The sequence below is a fragment of the Larus michahellis genome, chromosome 1 (assembly GCF_964199755.1).
Source record: "Larus michahellis chromosome 1, bLarMic1.1, whole genome shotgun sequence".
Lineage (NCBI taxonomy): Eukaryota > Metazoa > Chordata > Aves > Charadriiformes > Laridae > Larus > Larus michahellis.
In genome coordinates this window covers 69,612,265-69,627,383 of record NC_133896.1, presented here as the reverse complement: position 1 = coordinate 69,627,383, position 15,119 = coordinate 69,612,265, and the positions used below count along the sequence as shown (strand labels likewise).

General features: G+C 40.0%; 1 protein-coding gene across 4 annotated transcripts in view; it reads left to right on the top strand.

Annotated features, from left to right (window-relative positions):
- RERG (RAS like estrogen regulated growth inhibitor) overlaps positions 1-11,027 on the top strand; it is a 109,862-nt gene extending 98,835 nt beyond the window's left edge. For all 4 annotated transcript variants that reach the window (XM_074585356.1, XM_074585364.1, XM_074585345.1 and 1 more), the window contains exons 4-5: positions 6,310-6,383; positions 7,099-11,027. In XM_074585356.1, coding sequence (XP_074441457.1) covers positions 6,310-6,383; positions 7,099-7,506 — 482 coding nt within the window. In that variant the 3' untranslated portion in view covers positions 7,507-11,027. The remainder of the gene's footprint in view (positions 1-6,309; positions 6,384-7,098) is intronic.
- The last annotated feature ends 4,092 nt before the right edge of the window (positions 11,028-15,119 follow it).

Below are 15,119 nucleotides of genomic sequence, written 5' to 3'. Positions count from 1 at the left end.
CTTCTTGCCACAATTAAACAGAAAAGTGTAGCAAAATATGGTTTGTTTAGACTTAAACTTGTCATGGGCATAATTCCCACCAGGAACTAATGCCTCTGCTTAGTGTTGGTGGGAAAGTTAAATCAGAAAATTAAAAAAAAAAAGTTAACAGCCTTGATGCTTACTGCCTGCTAGTTAAACCCAACAGAACTGGAGAAGTGTTGTTTTAGCAATTGTTTTAACATGCCTTAATTAATGTAGTTCCTAAATATCTGTACACATTTTCTCCGCCTATCTCAGCAAAAGCTGGATAAGGACACAACGTATAGGAAAGGAAATGTAACACCACTCCCCTTCTCCTCAAAAGAAACCCAGTCTTTGCACACAGGAGAAAAACCATATGCAGCAGAAGCCAAAAAATAGACATACTTCCCATTATTTTTAGAGTTGTCTTCAAGAAAACTCTATTCTAGGATTTCTGTTTGGAGGCCAAAATATGTTATTTATTGAAATTATCAACAAGAAAAAAATGTTTTTCTGTAGACTAGTTTTATATGTCCCACCTGTTCTACCTAAAGAGAAAAATTTTGGGGATGCAACAAATCCTTTCATACCAAGATCAGAATTTTATAGTCTAGTGGGCTATGCATGCACTAGCCGTTTGTTTTCCTTACCACTTCATTATAAAGAGGAAAACACGATGAAAAACAGGCTTCTCACTGAACAGCAGGCCTAATGAAGCCTCATTTCTTCTGAATTTGTTCTCATTTCTTACTGTAGTAGCTGATTTGTTTGCGTGTGTCCTCCATGAGTCCCCACAGCACCCAAAGCTTCTTCTAAGGTCACCTACTAATAGTCTTTGCCCATCTGCATGGGCCAGGGACATCCCCACAGCCTCAGCCCCTGCAGAAGCGCATACCTGCTGACTGCCCAGAGCACACACAGGCTCTTCTGCCCTGTGCCACCTTAGGGGCGTTATATAGTGTCTCTACCCTCCACCCAGCCTGGATTTATACAGGACAGAAATAAGTGAGAGCTTTGCCTTGGACTGAAAACGGCAACTAAAAGCAGCTCAGCATGCTAAGACACACTCGCTGCCTGCAGTGCATCTCACATCACTTCTTTTGTGCTCAGCTTTAATCTGACTAGTTTGGGAATACCTGCCGTACTGCAGTCACAACCTGATTACAGCAAATGTAGCCTTCAAGAAGGCAGCCAAAAGAGCCAAAAGGTAGAAAAGAAACTCCTTTGCACGTCACCATATCAATTCCAAAAGCAGCATTCACAACGGCAGACTCCACATGAAGCTGGCTAGAGTCCCTAGAGTTGACTTAAATATCACTGCAAACAAATACCTCCTTTCATACATATTTGGTTTAAGTTTGTAGCTTGACATGAATGTTCATGTAGTACGATAGTTGTACATATAAAGCACATCACTGGTACTGTACAACCTCCTGGAACTTTTCCTTTGGCATTTCCTGACTCTTGCGGTTACACATGCAAAAACACAACATTGAAGAGTCCAAATCCAATTATCAGAGCTGTTAGAGTTTCCCTTTGGCAACTTTGTTTTTACTACTTTTTCCTCTTTCACGCATGGTAATAATGATTGCAATAACAATGCATGGCATATCATTTGATGGTATTATTGATAAATAACCCAGCTATGCTTATCTTTGGGTCTATAGTATTAGTTAATAAAGAGACATGTGGGAATACACTACATTAGCATTAGAAATACATTCTAAATACACAAGGGCAGTACTACGCTTACTGTAAAACCACTGATAGTTGCAAAATAAAAACCCTCCTGTAAGGTAAATAATGGATGGAGTAAGTAAAAGCTATATACAAGCAAGAAATGTAATATTCATCTGAGTTTTGAGAAAAGTTGGGGAGGGAAGAAGGCAGGAGAGACTTTGAGTCAGGAAGGTATATTCAACTTACAAAGGCTTTCTAAGAGGTGAAGAGTTCCTGAAGCAGCAGGGAAATGTAGAGGGGACAAAGGCAGGCTCAAGGAAGTCTCTGGAGAACATATCAAACGGCATCAGAGTTAGTAATGGAAGTACATTTTTCTCCCAATGAGCTGTCAAAGTCACTGTTCTCAGATGTGATAGAGGAAAGTGCCATCCTGATAAACGTCAAAGATTGCACGAGTCTAAATGAGCAGGGAGTTTATTAAAAATACGCCAAAACAAGCAACAGGAACTTTTATTATATAATCAAATAATTATGTTTAAAAGGCTAAAATTTCCCATACTGCTGTATTGCCATCCAACAAGACCTTAACCATAACTTCGAAGCTCATGCTTATTAGCTGAAGCTTTTTGGTTTGGAAACTCAGCTATAATAATTACTCAAAAGCTCTTTCTCTAGGTCTCTCACAGGTCTCAGATCCAGCTGTCTGAAAGCCACCACAAGACCAAAGTTTCTTAGGGCATTTTTATAGGTACTTGTTTTATTAACTTTTCTTGACAAGAAGAAGACAAGAACTAAAATTCTGAATGGAAACAGGGTTTGTGCCCCCCCAATGCTTAAAAGCAAACAAGAGAGACCAGAATGTTCCTTGAATTTACATCGCTCTGTCTCAGCTAATTTACCTACTCCTACTACAAGTGTTTTCCTAAAAGCAATAAACCCTTCCGATGCAAAGATTTCTTTCCAGAGCTGTGACATACCCCTGATATATATTGCCTCTTCAAAATAAGTACTGAAAACAGCTTTTTACAACACTACCTCTTTTTACATCATGGCAAATACAAATCAAGATTTAATAGTTACTTTGCAGATAACAGTTTTTCTCTAGAAAATACAATCTTCTGGAACAGATATATTCAATGGATCAGGATAGTTCTGGACAAATAGGTTTGCTAAATGACCAGCTAAGTCTTATAGTACAAAACTCTATTAAATATGTCACAATAAGCATAACACAAGGATGTGATGTAGTCAAGCTGTGACTGAATATCATATCCATGGACAGTCTATGGATCATGCACCTCAAAGTTTTCTCTATATAAATTTAGTAAGCTTTTTTCTTACATTTTTAAAAATCACGTTGCTCAGACGAATAGGGAGATTTGTAACACGCTTATCAACAGAGAGGGCCAGCCCAGGGGAGTTTTTTAATTTTTTTTTTTTTCCCAAACTCATTGTTTCCATAATTATTCAGCAGCTGTGGTAATTTGAAAGTTTTATCCAATCGTATTAATGATTTACTGTGGCAACATATTACACTTAAACTGACTGCTACCACTTTCCAGCATGTTCCTCAGGCCTTTTGACAGCTCTGAACGTTTCTGGAATAAACTTAAATTTTTCAGATGGTAGGACTGTGAGAACCAAGAGCACTTTGCACAGCAAGAGTGCCAAGGGATTGCAGCTTTATAACCAAGTGGGACCCTGATATCTGGCATCAGCTTTCAAAGCCACAGTCGGCAGCACCTTTGGTCTTGTTATTGGGAATCTGAATAGAGGCATAGCACACCCCCAAACCAACAAGAACAGGTCAGGGTTACATTGAAGTGGAGCAAACCACCAAATATGGTTATTTCCACAGCGCTAATGGCCTTGGGCACACCATAGCTCGATCAGCAGCTCCCTAACTCTGTTTTGAGGCCAGCAGTTTTGACACCGAGTCTATGAAGAGGAAAACACAGCTCTGAGGTTTCTTTTCTCTATGAGGTTTTAGCCATGTAGCTATAGATATAATATATAGGCATCACCTGGTGCAAATAACCATCTGAAGCTCAGAAAGTTGCCCATAGTCATCTTGGGAGCCACTGGTACAGTAATACACTTTTCTCTTTCTACTTGACCATGATGATGCACTCATAAGACATTTACAGCCTGGATTCATCTGACCAATTTTAGACTTCTAAGTGCTTTTGAGGTGTGATTTATCTCAGGAGAGAGATCAGACAAGCTATATCCAGCACCTATTTTACTTCATCAACTCTAATATGAGTCAAGGGTGCTTAGCAGAGACAGACACCTGTGTTGTCGATGGTTTCGGTTAGGGATCCAGCAAGTATCCCAAGTCCTCTAATTTCTATTTCTCTCTAGCTGCATGTCTCAAAAAAAAAAAAAGTGCCACAGGGAAAAACATATTAATAAATCCTAAAACAAAGCAATGCATTTGTGAAGTACCATGCGATGGATGTGAACAGACTGGAAATCTCGGCTTCGGGACTCATAACTGACAAGATGACCAGATTCTTCAGATGTTTCTCTTTCCTTGAAGGAGAAGCCATGTCTGTGATTACACTACAAAAATGCTTTAAACATCCAGCTGTTTCACACTCCTCATTAAAATTCACCCAGCTACCACACATTCCAAAGCACAGGAACAGGCACACATTCACTAAGATATATTTACACTAATCTGACCCAAATCAGTGCTACTTGTCCAGGATCAAATTCCATCACAACCTGAGCAGCCAAAATGAGTCAAACTTGCAACATAAAGCGCTGCCAGAGTCCTATTTTGAGAACTCAAGTATCATTTAAGAATCATGCTGCTTTTCTGTAGCAGCTCCTTGACATTTATTCACCCATTTCATGGAGAAGAGCCGAATGGCATACCACACTCTGCCTCCTAAGAAGGACATTTCACTGATATGCTGCAAACCTTGTTGGTTGAGCACTTTCTCAAGTTGCATGGACCAGTTCTCAACAGCTACTTGTTAAGCAGGGCCAGATGGTCAACGGCATTTAAACATTCAAGGCCTAAACAAGTAAGGAGCTAATATCACATTACTCACTCAGAGACCCATCTCCTTCACAGCACTCTCAACCTAGCACTGAATGTTTTCACCACTGAAATAATTTGTTGAAGGTACTTCACTGCAGCTTCCACACCAAACTAGAGCTCTTGCCTTTTCTGCGTTCCCCTGGGGGAATTACTGCAGCTAGGAAGGCATACAGAAGGGACAGATAAGACATACCACCAAGAGACTTAGATATATCTTACTCTGCTGTGTAGGTATAGCCTCAGGATCACAAAGGTGGAACTCCAACTCCTACAACAGCCTTGCACTACTGAACAGAAGGGGTATTTACAGCCTTTAAAAAAACCTAGTCTTCATTGCCTGAAACCCTACAGCAAGATTGTTTGCCATCTGCCTGACTAAATTGACCATTTGTCCCTATTAGAGGCAGCTGTCCTACTTAAAGCAATTAAGGTGGCACAGGAGGGAAGTGACATTTTTGGTTTGGGAGGAGAGAGTTTGCAGCACTGACAGCATTGAAACATTCTTCGCTATGTAGAGGTGACATTCTTAAGTGTGTAATGAAAAAAGGCATTCACCTAACACCAGCCCTTTCAGAAGTTCAAATTCAAGAAATGTGTTTCCTTAAAGATACACTTTGTTCCTATTGGGGAGATTTGCACCAAATAAAAGAATTGCGTCTCTGACAATGCAAAGCATTCATAGTCACTGGCGGCAGTTTTACAGCATACGCATTTGCCTTTTGATATAGGACATCTGTGAGCTAGCAACAGTAATAAATCTGAATGTTAGCACAGATAATTTTCCAAGTTTTAGGTCAAATGCTATCAAATTTAACTTATCAGCTCATTAAGATAAAACAAGCCCTTTTGTCATTAGCTTTCTGATTACTTGCCTGATCCCTAAACCCGGGACACAGTAAATAGGTTCCTTGTTTTCCTGTAGCATAGCGTGAATGCTTAATGCCCACTGGTTATCGTTATAAATCATACACAGGGAAATCACTGCTTGAGCCCTTGCTAGAAGAGGGGAATGTGATGATTTCAGCATGTTTCAAAGAGACATTCCTAAAATAGTTAACTGTTCTGTAATTTTATCACAGTATAAGGCCTGAGCTTAGTGGTTAGGTTCCTGGATCTGCAACCATACTGGTTTTGATCTTGTCAGACTTCAGACTACGTGGTGACAGGCTTTTGAGCTGGATACTTTGAGAGTAGCGGTATTTGTGTTTCGTAAGTGTCAGCCTTCTCTATGAACAAACACAAAAAATGGGCTGCAGCATTGCAGGGCTGTTTCCTGGAGGAAACTGGAAACTCTGTCCTTTTGTTGGGTGCAGAATGCAGCGCCCACAGTCACAGCCCGTTCTAGGTATAAGGCATGGGAAAGAAAGAGTTGTGTCATATGGGAAAGGTAAAAAAGTCACCACTGTAGAAAGGAGGCCTCGAGTGTGCACCAGAATGGCTGGAAGAGCTCCAACAAATAAAATTTAGTGAAGCTGTGTGTCACATCTCAGGTCCTGTGCTGGGGTAGCTGTAAAGAAGATACAAAAAAAATGACTTTCTTTTAATACGTTTCACAAATTGTGTTCTTATTTTAGAGTCTACATATCGTCACCAAGCTACCATTGATGATGAAGTGGTTTCCATGGAGATACTAGATACAGCTGGTCAGGTGCGTGGGTACATGTACTATTATCCAATACCTTGGCTCAGATAGACAGCAGGGAAGGGGAGTGTGGTGGGTGGCAGGTGTGCTCTGCTTCTGGGGACAGAGGTTTGCTTCTGAGCAGAGCCTCCCCTCCTCCACCACCAGCACCTTGATGCCAGACCTGGCATGCTGGATCCAGACCCTTCTGCAAGGGGTCCGGCTTAGAGTTTTCAAACACTGGAAGAACAAACAAAGTTACGGTTTACTCTGGGATTAAAATGATTTGTTTCTCATTCCTTGATTCAGGGCCAACCCAACAACACATTATGACTATGCACAAAGTCACAGTCTATTTCTGCAGTCAAGTGATGAGGCTCAACAGCCTCAGTCAATGATTCCCATCAAAGTGAAGATCGGTTTTGTCATAGCCAGGTCCCCCTTCATTTCAAAACGTGGCAGATGCTCACACTGCACAGTCCTATGCAGTTTGTGTGATGGGTATCATTCAACAGAGACGCTCTTCCAATTGCCAGCTACCAGCCTGTCCACAGGCAGCCCATGGTACCTTTGTAGAGTAGATCTCCCGTGTCACATGATAAAAAAGGTGATGTGCGTAAAGTACAAAGTCAAGTAGATGTACATGGCTTTGAAGGCTTTGGAGGACCAACGTCTAGCTGAGGGCCTGGTGTCTTTCTCATAAATCAAATTCCTAAGTCTGGTGTCTGTCTTTTCAAAACAGGAGGACGCTATTCAGAAAGAAGGACATGTGCGATGGGGTGAAGGCTTCGTGCTGGTTTACGACATCACGGACAGAGGCAGCTTTGAGGAAGTGCTGCCACTTAAGAACTTGTTGGATGAAGTTAAAAAACCCAAAAATGTCACCCTGATCCTGGTGGGGAACAAAGCAGACTTGGATCACTCCAGGCAGGTCAGCACAGAGGAAGGTGAAAAGCTGGCCACAGAACTAGCATGTGCTTTTTATGAGTGCTCTGCTTGCACAGGAGAGGGCAACATTATGGAGGCCTTCTATGAGCTCTGTCGTGAGGTACGACGTCGAAAGATGGTCCAGGGCAAGACTCGGAGACGAAGCTCCACCACTCACGTCAAGCAGGCGATTAATAAGATGCTTACCAAAATCAGCAGCTAAAAAGAGCTGTACTAAGCCAGAGAAGCATTTTAGAGCATATTAGCTTGAAGTAGGGACGAGGCAGGCAGAGCACATTTAATTAAAAATGGTCAAAGCTTTGCAATTAAAAAAAATAGAAAAGACAAACCACACCACTTTTTTGAGTAACACAGGGTCAGACTTTTTTCCTGTTTCAAAATGTATTTAGCCACACTGCTTCTGGCTAACATGGGGTGGGGAGGGAAAAAAAAAGAAAAAAAAAGGTGAACTCACAAGGACTAGATGATTGTGGGGATTGTCACTGACAGAGCATCTCCTGCTTCTACAAGGCTGGCTCCAATCCCCTGCAAGTCAGTAGTGCCTAAACATCATTTCCAGCCAGCCAACTGCTCAGTAGCCATTGGAGAGTAAGATTCAGCGCTCGATCCATCAACAACCATCACAACCGATGTTCTCCAGGACTGAATACATGTAGAGGCTGCTGTGTTGTACCAGAAAGTTCATCTGACACCTTTCACCAGCTCTAAATTGGCGCATTGTGTGCTTTTACTCCAAACTGTCCTTCCTTGTTGTTATTTTTGTCAAATGTGTGAGTGCTGATGTTCTTAGCAAGGTATGCAAAAAATATGGGAAAGGTCTATTTCATGGAGTGTTTAGCCAGCAAGACACACATTTCAACAGAGCTGAAGTTTGGCTGCTTTTCCAGATCCTCTGAAATTGCAGAGTTCATCAAGAAATAATCAGCTAGTCCAGTGGCATTTCATCATCTTCCCTTCAAAGTGCAGTACTGTACTTGGGGAAATGGGAGTGTATGTGTTGGGATATCAAACTAAAAAAATAACCATATTACTATTGATTTAGTTATGGGTAGTTTTTAGCTTTTGTTTACATTTTTGTTTTGGTCTTATTGCAATTCAAGTAGTTCCTCTTATTCTATCTTATACTGAAGAAGAACTGAATCCATGGGAAGGCAAGTATTTAAAGTCTAAGCCCAAATGCAAATCACATATGAATGGCCTCTCCCATATCAAAAGGCCATACTTTCCAGCTGTTTAAACTTCCAGATGTTGCTTGAAGCACTCTGTGGTTTAAACCGGCACAGGTTTTTTGTGACTCTGTCTGGCACATTCAATTGAAAAGTGCATTTTATCAGATTTTGGTGCATGGGATGAAAGGTGTCCATTTTTTTCTCTCCCGTCTCCTCCCTCATGCATGTCATTTAAGCCAGCTGGCAAGTTTTGCCTTGTTACTTGGCTTGTTAACTGTATGCTGAGAGGTGCAAGAACCAAGACTGAAAGACTTTAATTCGGATTGCGCTCATCTCCCACCAGTTGTGTTGCATCCCTTTAGGCAGCGTGGTGTGCAGCGCAGACTGGCATCATGTAGAACCACAGCCAAAAGCTGGGATGACAAATGGGAATATTAGCAGTATTCTCCTGTAGCAATTACTTGCAACTTTATTCTCTGTTGCTTTGTACTTCTTATTTGCCTCTTTGAGGAAGTAACACAAAAGGCTATCAAATGCAAATTGCTACAGATGTAGGGGAGTGAGGATATCTGCTTGGATAGCACTTTACACAGTTATAGGTTGCGACATAAGAGGTGGAACTGGCTGGAGAATCAAGCCTGTATATCCCTGTGGACAGGGAAAAGTCCCAAGTCAGGACTTTTCAAAAGGATTTGCTTAAAGATACTTTATAAAGTAAATTTTTTTAAAACATTCTCTCACCCGTATCTTTTACCCAACCAGCATCAAGGAACATCACATTCAGATGTATATTTTATTTGTACTGTAGTTTATTTTCTCTGTTTCCTCCATTCTAGAGAGTGGAACTTCATTCTACTCTTGCGGAATAAATACCTATATTTTGGTCCTCGTAATCATGTATGTTGCCGTACAGCAGCTACACGCTGCAATGGAAACTTCACCATGTGCTTCTGGGCAGGAGGTTCTTGCAACAGGTGATGTCACTAGCTCCATCACATGTTCCCAAACTATTGGTCATAGCTCTAACTTTTATTTAAAAAAAAAAAGAAAAAAAGAAAAACAGAAAGTTTTGCCATTTTTAGTCCTATTAGTAATGCAGAATCAATACGAGTGTAAAAGAAAGAGGTAGTGCCTGTTCACGCACCAGTAGTCATTAGCTAAGGTCTGAACTTGCAAAAGTGTATGTTACAGCAGTAGGAGCCAGAGTGCGCATTTCGCGAAGTCGTTCTGTTATCTTCCAAATCAGTGTTGTTGCACGAATCTGAAGTAAACAAAATCCCTACCTGCAATCCCATGGCAACATAGCTGATGAGGAATGTGATTATGTCAGTATTCTAAGCAATTGATTCATCCCTCTCTAAACAACTTCAGCAGTTCTTTTCTCTGAAAACCTTTCTTGGGTTTCAGAGTAAAGCTGCTTTTAAAATACAAAAAGGTATTACATGAATTACAAGAGAAAATAAATGAATCATATTCATATTAGGAGAGTTGAAAGGAAGGAGAGGCTAAGTTATGGCCCTGATACTTTCCTAAAGAATCCCAGCAAATTAGCTCTTCTTTTATAATGTCTGTATGGAGAAGTTATAAAATCCTGGTGAAAGAAAATGTTCCGCTGTGCAAACATGACTTGTTACATAAAGAACCTCTAATAAAAATAGTAACATTCCTTTGCAAAGACTGAATTTGGAAACTGCCGAACTTGATAAACACTTGGTCAAAAAGGAGGCTGCTATTTTGTGACCTTTCCTCCCACACAAACACAAATTTCTTTACTTAATTGCTCTTTTTTTTTTTTTCCTTGGTGTAATGGGCTGCTTGTCAAGCCAGTTATAATATGGTATATTATAATCTGTTGATACATATTACATAGTATTAAATGCAATCTGATTTAGTGTTGCTCACAATGTTGCAACATATTATTGGCTATGCTATAAATGTGTCGTATTTCTACAATGTACAAATGGAGCCAAAAAAGTGCCCAAGCATTGAAAAGGCCAAATGCGACATGAACCCACATTCAGTAGCCTTTCTGCAGCGGACATCAACAGTTTAAATTCTGTTTCTACTGCTGCTATTTAAATGTACATCTATGGCACTAACATTAAATTCCTCTCTTCTGCCCCTTGTCATTTTTGCAGCGAGAGGATGGGAAGGACATAAAGAAAAAGGGGGAGGAAAGGTGAAACAGATACTTGTTACCTACAACAAGTTGATTGTCATTTATGAAGTTTTTAAATATTTATCTTCAATTGATGAAGAGTTAGTCATGCCCATGCTGCAAGACCTGGATCAGGAACCAAGACTTCCCTAGAACTTTGAGAATCTTCATATCTGGGGGTTCGGTGCAACCGTGGATGGAAGTGAGGATCAGCCACAGGGTTTGCACCTGGATCCAGACAAGTTGTCCCCAAACCTGGGGATAGTTGCATCTGGCAGTTTGCTACGAGGCTAGTTGATTTTTATATATATAATGATCTGTATGCATTTTTACATTAAAAATATGAAAGCTTGTGCTTGTAGATAATATATAAGAAAAAATAAAAATAAAATAATAGTGCTCTCTTTACTGAATTCTTATGCATTGGTCTTCTGATAGTTGTCTCCTAAGTGTCTTCCAGCTTTTAGGGGGCCAGTTTCAGAAGTCCCGATTCAGTTTTTATTTAGTCTTTATCTAAGGAAAACAAGCAGTGAATTTTGCCTGAATAAGCACTCAGCATTTGGATCGGTTTATTTGAACTTATGTGGCTCCTAGGCCTGGAACTGGGAGGTCGGGCAGCATCTACGGTCGAGCACAGAACGAAATGCCGTTGCAAACTGTTTCAAGGCTGACCAGAAAAGCTCCAGTGCCAGGGTTATTAAGTGACCTCAGTGAAACCCTCCATCCAAACTCTGTCCTGCTGAATAAATAACAAGGATCTCGATCCCAAGCTTCTCAGGTAAAATCCTGGGCTAAAAGGTCTGGGAGATCTATGCCATTGATTTGGATAGAGACCCCTTTTCACCTGCTGACAGCTATTCCGACTTTCCAAGGATAAGTACAATGCGCTGTTTTTCTGAACAGAAGGTACATTGTATGTGCCTTATGTAAGGTGCATTATATCAACGGTATACAATCACGCATGGTGTGGGTATTAAGCTATAACAGAGGAAGCTTCATCGCCAAAGAGGGGAACCTGCTGTAATCCACTTTCTTGTTTTCCTCCAAACCTGGGCCAATCAAGTAACACAAAGCGTGATCGTAAGTGGCTCAACAGCAGTGGGAGGTATAAGAATGTCACTTCTGTCGGATCACTGCATGAAGTCTGGGTGCAGGATCTATGCTGTGAGGTGAAACCTCCCAAAACTAGGTAAGGCATCTTTCCAGTCACTGTCTGCCTCTGTGGCACAGCAAAGTAACCTTTAGTTATATCAAGCTGTACCATAACTTGCTCCTGTCAAAACAATGTTTCCTGCAAAAGAAGTAGCTGCAGTCATAAAGGCTATGTATAAACAGGGTTTGGAGTTCCTTTTATCTTTCTCTTTAAAGGCTCAATCCATTTGCATATCTTGAGAAGAAAAGGAAAAAGATAGAGGCTTTAATTAAAAAAGACTCCTTGGCATTTTGATGCGTCTGCCTTTATGTTCTTTGAAAAATTAAACATATAATGAAAACAGTGTCATCTTAGAAACTCTGATGTTATGCACTTTATTTCCATTACTGATGCCAGGCACTAATTACGGCAGGGTTATGAAAATACAGAGCACCAGCTTGTCGTCCTGTGCTTTGCAAGGTTACTAGAAGGCGATAATGACGGCTTGTGTGAGGCCAGTTCAGTGTGGTTTCTGTAAACACAGTTCCACATGAGAAAAGCTATTACTGCAGCTCACAGCAGAAAGAGACAGGCTAAGTTCCCGGGGCAGGACTCCACTGACTCCAGGAGGGTTATACACAAGACGGGTCAAGCCCCTGGTTCACAGCCTTGGTAGCCAACATGTAGAGAAAACACTCCAATAGTCAATCTCTGTCCACTTTAAGGATCTCTCCTCTATTTCTAGTCAGAAGTAGACCAGTAGGAAACTGGGAGGTAAGTTCACACTGCTGACTGTTGTCTAGTAAATCGGAGAATATGATGGGAGTTCGGTCTCCTGCCTTTTTGGACTGGTTTCTTTCACCTCCACTAGATTCCCCAAAGCAGCATTTTTCTTTTCTCGCTGCTATTGTTTTAAGATAGTGGGGTTTTTTTTAAAATTGAAGGTGTCAATATATTGTGATATCTAGGGATGTTGTATGGGCAAAGAGGCTGTATTACTTCTCAGAGGTCCTTCTCCCAGGAATGCAGTATTTAAAATCCCTCTGGATGTAAATTCTTAAAGCTGAACACAGCTGCTCTGAAGAGCTGGAAATCAATTTTTATTGGTAAAGGATTGTCTAATAACTAAAGTACAGACCCCTTTGTCAAATACCATGGTCCTAAGCCAGACTGAAACATTTTGTATGTTCAGGAGCATACAAGCATGCTAGGAGCAGCCATGTCCCACGATGAAATATTAACTTACAGGATAATAATAATAGAAATTAAAACAATTTGTAAACGGACCTCAAATTATACCTCATAAAAAAATGTACACATGTTTTTTCATTTTTAATTTTATTTATGTAATATCAGGGATTTACAGAATCTCGTTTCAGAATCCAGCAAGTTCTAGTTACTAAGAATACATCATTGAAGTATAAAATAATGGTTTATTATCAAACTACTTTGTCAGTACACATTGTTTAACTCCATCCTGCTTCCTGCTTGTTCAGTATTTCAGGATTCCTTTTTAAGTTACAGAAAAAAAAATAAATCTCTAAATAACTTTACACAGTGTTATCCCAGCTATACTATTCGTGATTCATTTTCAGCAGAATTAGCAGTAAATAGAGGAATAGAGCATTTTTCTCAGTGATTCAAAAGCATGATTTTCCCTGAAATCTTAACAACTGAAACATGCTGAAAGAGTATATCAAGTAATGCTAGTGACATACTGGAGCAAAAAGTGCCCAGATTCTGTGCAAGCCTGCACAGATCAGTGCCGCTACAACATTTCCCCCCAAACTTTCAATTGAGTATGAGATCTCAGGATTGTCACGTCCAAAAGCACGTACCTCTGAAACGAACTAATTATTGATGGCAGTAAGAAGCTCATGTCACGGAGGAGGTTCACTGCTGTAGGGAGACATGATCTCTCATACACACAGATCTAGCATGCTGTATCAACATTTGCAGGCAGATTTAATTTCATTCTCTTGGTTTTGAGCTGCTCATCACTTTGCAAGTGAGAACTGCATAATTTTGAACCAAATCTGAAGTCCAAGAAAATCAGTTGTCTACCTGGAAATCTCTCACGGTAGTCATTTCTCAACCCCAAAGAGCAGCAGTAGAGCAATGCGCAACATCAAAATCATCTCCCCCATCATCTTTTTTCTTTTCAATAAATGAGGACACTGGGCTTAGTAGAGTTAAATCAGTTGTCTGAAGTCATCACAATGGCTTGCAAAACGCCAACTAGAGAACACAACCTCTGAGTCACTGATTTCTGCTTTCAAAAATCCAGAAAATTCATTTGAATCTTTCAGTTCTATTCATCTTCTGCTTGGGAAAAAAAACAAAAACAAAAAAAAAAAAGAAGGAAAGAGAAGAAAAGAAACAAAGAAACAAACAAAAAATATTTAAAAAAAATCCAAATAAGTTTCTTTTTGTTCTTAGGGTTTCTCTGTGAAGAACTTTCTTTAGTTCCACACAAAAGCCTTTGCTAGAACATTGAACACTGACACTTGGTATCCAAAAATCTTGTACCTCCTAAGGACAGATATAATCTACACCACATTCATGTAAACATTCAACTCAATTCAGTACAAATCCGGGACAGAATTTTTTATTTACTCCAATCCAAATTATTTCATTTTTGCACTCTGAAAGCAGGGCTTATTTCCCCTCTTCAGAATAGAATTCAATGCCAAAGCAGGGAGTGTTATCAACAGTATTAAATGCATGTATCTTTATTATGCCAAAATATATTTAACAGAAATCCATAAACAGAAGAATGATACGTCTGCGTGAACTGAAAAGAACAAACAATGTTGGATGAGTTCTATAAATACTAAATTTCTTTTAATAGACCCATGAGTTGCCTTTTCCTTCTTTACTGTGTTTTTCAGAATTTGAAATAACCACAATAAATACAAAAAGCCTGTAATTTTCTTTTAGGGACTTTCTCTGAAGGGCAGTATTTCTCTGGTGTGAAGTTAAAACATTCAAAGTTTGTAACTCAATAGGAAAAACGTATCAGGAATGATGTCAGAAACGGCAAAATGTTATTTTAGAAATGGAGAAAGGTAGGGAAGAGAGAGATCTTCAGAATTCCTAGAAGAGAAGCTAATTAAAGCCCTCTGAAGGACTCTGGCATTTATACATAGTGATGAGCTGTTATGTGAGGTTTAATCTTGGATTCTTTTGAAGTAATTATTACTGCAGGGAGGAAAGAAGAGATGGATGAGATGGTATGTTTTGGTAGCGGGCCATCAGGTCTTCACTTCTGTGCTGGGTTTGTCCTCATTCTGAAGCAGAGTTAATTACCAGCCTGGTTTCAGACAATTTTTCTGATAAAACCTGCTGCCGCTCTG